At 45.9% G+C, this 6,434-nt stretch overlaps 1 protein-coding gene across 2 annotated transcripts; it reads right to left on the reverse strand.

Annotated features, from left to right (window-relative positions):
• Window positions 1-1,222: 1,222 nt before the first annotated feature.
• LOC100286414 (fibromodulin) lies at window positions 1,223-6,216 on the reverse strand. 2 transcript variants are annotated; one of them, XM_014167802.2, is made up of 6 exons: window positions 5,663-6,216; window positions 3,958-4,374; window positions 3,701-3,823; window positions 3,329-3,469; window positions 2,890-3,157; window positions 1,223-2,344 (listed from the first exon to the last, which is right to left on the reverse strand). In XM_014167802.2, the coding sequence occupies exons 2-6, from the start codon at window positions 4,327-4,329 to the stop codon at window positions 2,193-2,195; spliced, it is 1,056 nt and encodes a 351-aa protein (XP_014023277.1). In that variant the 5' UTR covers window positions 4,330-4,374; window positions 5,663-6,216; the 3' UTR covers window positions 1,223-2,192. The 2 variants fall into 2 exon arrangements, with proteins under 2 accessions (XP_014023277.1, XP_014023276.1); XM_014167801.2 differs by having other exon boundaries at window positions 5,667-6,213.
• Between the last annotated feature and the right edge of the window lie 218 nt (window positions 6,217-6,434).

Genomic DNA, 6,434 nt, shown 5'->3' on the forward strand with positions numbered 1-6,434 from the left:
GGAGGAGGTCAGAGACCTGGCAGTGTGGTGCCAGGACAACAACCTCTCCCTCAATGTGAGCAAGACAAAGGAGCTGATTGTGGACTACAGGAAAAGGCAGGCCAAATAGGCCCCCATTCACATCGACGGGGCTGTAGTGGAGCGGGTCGAGAGTTTCAAGTTCCTGGTGTCCATATCACCAACAAACTATCATGTTCCAAACACACCAAGATGGTCGTGAAGAGGGCACCACACACCTTTCCCCCTCTGGAGACTGAAAAGATTTGGCATGAGTCCCCAGATCCTCAAGAAGTTCTACAGCTGCACCATCGAGAGCATCCCGACCGGTTGCATCACCGCCTGGTATGGCAACTGCTCAGCATCTGAACGTAAAGCACTACAGAGGGTAGTGCATACGGCCCAGTACATCACTGCGGCCGAGCTTCCTTTCATCCAGGACCTATACACTACTGTAGGCAGTGTCAGTGGAAAGCCCAAAAAATGGTCAGACTCCAGTCACCCAAGTCATAGACTGTTCTCTCTGCTACCGCATTGCAAGCGGTACCGAAGCGCCAAGTCTAGGAGCAAAATGCTCCTTAACAGCTTCTACCCCAAGCCATAAGACTGCTGAACAATTAATTAAATGGCCACCTGGACTATTTATATTGACCCCCCCCCATTTGTTTTTACACTGCTGCTACTCACTGTGTATTATCTATGCATAGTCACTTCACCCCTACCTACATGTACAAATTACCTTGACTAACCTGTACCCCCTCACATTGACTCAGTACCAGTACCCCAGGTGGGTGATAAACATTGGTGGTGGAAAAGGTGGTCAAGGTTTTCCCACCTTACCATTCAAAGCACTTACCTTGGGTATGACTGGAAGTGTGTGATTTTGTGTGTGCAGAAGGAGTGAGTCTATAAAAAAGAGTGTGTTTGTAAGAGTGTATGTGTGTGCGCCATAGAGACATAGTTGGGTGTTCGGGTATCAGTCTCTGTTTGTGTCTCTGTCTCTGTCCTTGTCGCTGCCTCTGTCTCTGTCCCTGTCCTTGTCTCTGCCTCTGTCTCTCGTATCACATACAAACTGCAGACCCTACCCAATGAAAGCTAATTTCTGGGTATCATCTGGCCCAGTGGGTTTACTGTGGCACTCAAGTTACATTTTTTGTCCAGAAAACTATATTGATTTTGTGAAACAAGAGATTGAACCTAAACAATAATCCAAAATCAAAACCGGTTAAGTCTTAGTAAAACATGAATACCTTTATTAAGTCAATAAGAAAGCCCTGTAAAGGACATCAAAACACCACGGCCCTTAGTCAATACTAATACCAATACATGCAGTAGGCCTACATGTCTCTCATATCATAAATCTCAATCATAAATCACAACAGTTACATCCCTACTTGGGTTAGGGCCGGAACACAGAGATCTGAGCCGATGGTATTTCTCTGAGGCTCATATGTTGTCAGACAACGTAAATTATGGCCAGAACCACCATTCGTCCATCATTTTTTTTCTGACCGTCAAAAGTTGACATGAAGTTGACTTTGGAAGCGCTTTCAACATGCTTTGAACATTCTATTTCTAAAGTTTATAAAACAACTTGTCCTGATATGGAGATGTATGATAATGTCCTTTTGAATGATATTAGTAAAACAAACTAAACCAAAATACATTTGGTGTGCCTTTGTGTCTCATAACCCTCTGCTGCCCCTTGGTGAGATTGGGGAATTGCAATGTGATGCTAAAGTTAGGACTGCTGCTTTTTCACTAGTTATCACAGCCACAGAGTCAAAATTGGCTATATTGTCAAAATTAATGAAAGCAAAAATTTGCTTTTATTTAAGGTTAGGGTTAGGCATAAGTTTAGCAGTGTGGTTAAGGTTAGGGTTAGGTTTAAAATCAGATTTTTGGCAGAGAAATTGTAGCTCAGTTGGCAGCGCTTGGCGCAATTCCCGAGACAACCCATACGTCAAATGTATGCATGCATAACTGCATGCTAAATGGCTAATATATTATAGAAATAGGTGGGGTTTAGCCGTAATTATGACTTTGTGGCTTTGGTAACTAGTGACGATCAAACTGCTGTCCTCCGTTCAGGAAATAGGGGAGTTGCAGATGTGTACTGGAAATGCTGCATTCCAGGGTTGAGATGGTTGTGTTACACCTCGATGGTGCTGCAGCCTGGTGGTGAGATGGGACCGTTACACCTCGATGGTGTTGGCCATGCGCAGACAAAGGACTGAGTCGGAGGGGACATCCCCGGTGCTGATCTCATTCCCATCCAGACGCACCGTCCTCAGTTTGGAGAAGTTAATCACGTCCACAACACTACAGAAACTACCCAGGGTAAACTCTACAAAGAGAGAGGGAGAGAGCAACAGAGAGGGGAGGGAGACAAGTGTGGGAGAGAGCCAGCGAGAGAGGTAGAGACAGAGAGAGATATTGTTTACATTCTGGCATTCAAACAAATTCTGGCATTCAAACAAAGAGTAAATGTGTTTCTTCAACTTCAAAGTGCTGCTGGAATCACATCATTAGACTCTGGACGTGTCCTACCTGCAGCATAGTGTAAGGGCATCTGTGCACCACAGCCACACTATGCTGCACAACCACATGACATGTCCCAAGCACCAGAAGCCTTACTGTAACCTACCTTCCCCCCAACCTCAATGGAGCATGGTCATCATGGACTTCAATGGACAGCCAAGATGTTGTGTGCTCATACATGTGCATGTTCTGCTTGCATGCAAACATGCATACTGTATACAGTTTAAGGATATGATATGTGGTTACTGTTGATCCTCAGGGGCCTCCGTAGTTCATGTCATGATGAGATGACTCATAAATCAGTTTTGATTATGCTTAATTAGGTTGTCAGACATCACTAATTACACACACCTTTGATGTGGTTGGCCTGTAGGTAGAGGTGCTCTAGCGTCTGGCTGACGGGGGGGATCCTCTCCAGCTGGTTAAAGCTGAGGTCCAGCTCCACCAGGCCAGTCACGTTGAAGGTGTTGGGGGGGATGCCCTTGTCCGTCAGCTGGTTGTGGCCCATGCGAATGTACTGCAGCTGGGAGAACTTACCGAGGAATCCCTCTGGGACAGCGCTGATGGCATTAGACTCCAGGTACAGCTGGTGGATGTGCTCTGGGAGGCTGTCTGGAACCTAGGGGGGTCAATCAGTCAGTCAATCAATAGATCACTTGATCAATCCATCAATCAATACAAATGTATTTATATATTGTGTTTTTACAAAAGTATTTTTGACTAAGTGCTTCACAAAGAGAAGACAGAAAAGTGAAATGCACACACACACACATCCTTTACACTACGGTACCTTTTTCAGCTTGTTGCCACTGACGTCGAGGAGTGTGAGTGAGTTCAACCCCCTAAGAGATGTGCCCATCTCCGTCAAAGCGTTGTCATGGAGATACAGGATGGTCAGGTTGTCCATGCCCCCCAGGGCCTCTGGCGTAATCTAGGCAACCACAACAAAACAACATTTATTGAAATGATTGCATAAAAACAGTGTGGAAGCCCAGAATGCTTGTGGTCTTTCCAAGAGTGTGTTTTTTACATACCTCTTTGACACTTGATTGAAAAACATCTGGATGCACTTCACAATCAAAATAAAGACTGAATCCAGATGAAGAAGAATAAAAGTGTTTGAAAGTGCAGCGGTGATGAAGGGTCTGAATGATGTCGTTACCTTGTTGATGTTGTTGTTGTTAAGTCTGAGGTCTCGTAGTGAGCGTGGCAGGTTGGGGGGAACACCAGTCAGGTTGTTATGTTGTAGATACAGACGCTCCAACCCTTGCAGCTTGGCAAACGCCTGGAATACAATGATGATAAAAGTATGTTATAATCTATGTATTGATTGGTTGATCGAAGCCTAGTGTAGTGTAGTCTAGTGCTGTATTGTGACGAGTAGTGACGTGACGTGACGTGTTATATAGAGTAACCTACCCTCTTGCCGATTTTGTCTGTAGACAGCGCGTTGTGATGCAACATGACCCAGACTAGGTTAGTAGAGTTAGCCAAGGTGGAGTCTGGCAGGGCGGTGATCTCGTTGTGCTGCAGGTACAGGTACTTCATCCTGGAGGGCACGGTGGGCATGGCTGTCAGCCCCCGTCCGTCACAGTACATAGCGATGGGAAAGGAGGGCGGGCAGTCACACTCATCAGGACACTCCCCCCCGGTGGTGTCGGCTAATAGGGAGCCCTCGTTGTAACCGCGACCATGCAGGGCGGACAGCCAGAGAAACGGGTCCTGCCTGTCTGGCATGGCGACGGATAGCGGCATGATGCACGCCAAAAGGAACACGCACACACCACGCATGGTCACACACACGCAGGAAAGAACTCACACACAAGTCTGCTGCAGCTAACAGGAGAGAAAGAGACGAGACTTACCCAGAGTTCAGAAATGTGAGTTAAACCTACCTGAACATCCTGGGAAAGACTCCAAATGACAGTGGGAAAATAATCATCAACCAACCTGACCCTACTGTACAAAAAAGGGGCCCAAAGAAACGAGAGAACATATTAAAGGACCCATACTCTCCCTTTGGGAGTTGAAACTCATACATGACCATCAAGACGTTTCTCTGCCCCCCTTTATAAAAACAACACATATGAAAGTAATGCATTCCTGCTGCCAGAGCTTTAGTACATAATGTACTCCTGGAATGACCGGAAAATGTAGATGCTAAACATCAAAACACCATAACCAAAGAAAAACCCAAGTCAAATGTTATCTATCAAAATGTAATCTATCACCACATGAAAAGAGAGGAGAGCTACAGGGGATCAATTCCATGAACAACACAAAAACACACACACATGCACATACGCACGCACACACACACACACACACACACACACACACACACACACACACACACACACACACACACACACACACACACACACACACACACACACACACACACACACACACACACACAGGTAATGGATCCACAGAGGAGAATGTAAAAAAGAGAAGAATATATAAATGAATGTACACTCTTAGAAAAAAGGGTTCCAAAGGGGTTCTTTGGCTGTCCCCACAGGTAGAACTATTTTGGGTTCCATGTAGAAGGGTTCTACAACCCAATAGGGTTCTACCTTGAACCAAAAAGGGTTCTACCTGGAACCAAAAAGGGTTATCTGATGGGGACAGCCAAATAACTCTTGTACAGCTAACCTTGTGGGGACACACAATTCAGTCCCATTCAAAATCCTAACCTGTACTTTTACCCTAACCCTAATCTTAACCCTAACCCTAAAACCTAACCTTAACCCTAACCCTAATCCTATCTCCTAACCCTAAAACTAACCCTACTGTAGTGCCTAACCCTAAACCTAATTCTAACCCTAACACTAATTCTAACCTTAACCATAAACCCCCTAGAAATAGCATTTCACCTTGTGGGGACCAACAAAATGTCCCCAGTTGGTAAAATGCTTGTTTGTTTACTATTCTTGTGGGGACTTCTGGTAGTTAAACACGTCTACACACACACACACACACACACACACACACACACACACACACACACACACACACACACACACACACACACACACACACACACACACACACACACACACAAGAAAACACACATACAATGCTCATGCACACATGCACACACACACACAAATACACACACCTACCTTCCTGACCAGTGAGAACCAGTACCACTTGAGTCCCTTTTGAGAGGCTGTGCAGGACTGAGAGGGTCTTTGCCAAACACTTTATGAAAACCTCTCTCTCCTTCACTTCCTTCCCTCCTCCATCCCCCTCTCCACCCATCCATTCCATTCCTCTCGACCCCCCCACTCTACTTTTGCTAGCGTCCGCCTGCCTTTTCTTTCCTCCCTCACCCTTTCCTGTTACCACACACAACCCTGCCCATCTGCTCCCTCCTCTCCTCTGCTGAGTGTCTCTGTTCTTGTCTCAACAGGCAGAGTGTTTGGTTGTTCAGAACATAAGGAGACGATCTCTGAAAGAAGCTGAAAGAAACACATTCAGATGCTGTACTCTACTGAGTCTGCAAAGCTGTTCAACCATGAAACTCAAAAGAAACTGAACAAAATTAAGCCTGACGTAAAAGCATTCCTAAAAGACCACAGTATCGTCCTTCTCCTGAATCTCTTTGGCCTTTTTCTACTTTCCTCACTCTTTATCTCTCTCTTTCCCTGCCAGGGCTCTCTTTATCTCTCTCTTTCCCTGCCTCTCTTCCCCTGCCAGGGCTCTCTTTATCTCTCTCTTTCCCTGCCTCTCTTCCCCTGTCAGGGCTCTCTTTATCTCTCTCTTTCCCTGCCTCTCTTCCCCTGTCAGGGCTCTCTTTATCTCTCTCTTTCCCTGCCTCTCTTCCCCTGTCAGGGCTCTCTTTATCTCTCTCTTTCCCTGCCTCTCTTCCCCTGTCAGGGCTCTCTTTA

The sequence above is a fragment of the Salmo salar genome, chromosome ssa22, assembly GCF_905237065.1.
Source record: "Salmo salar chromosome ssa22, Ssal_v3.1, whole genome shotgun sequence".
Taxonomy (NCBI): domain Eukaryota; kingdom Metazoa; phylum Chordata; class Actinopteri; order Salmoniformes; family Salmonidae; genus Salmo; species Salmo salar.

Excerpts from the sequence above, each read along its gene's own strand:
- LOC100286414 (XM_014167802.2), bottom strand. The coding sequence starts at position 4,329 with ATGCGTGGTGTGTGCGTGTTCCTTTTGGCGTGCATCATGCCGCTATCC. Across the intron at positions 3,824-3,957 it reads CAGACAAAATCGGCAAGAGG|GCGTTTGCCAAGCTGCAAGG; the intron begins GTAGGTTACTCT and ends ATTGTATTCCAG. Across the intron at positions 3,158-3,328 it reads GTGGCAACAAGCTGAAAAAG|GTTCCAGACAGCCTCCCAGA; the intron begins GTACCGTAGTGT and ends TGACCCCCCTAG.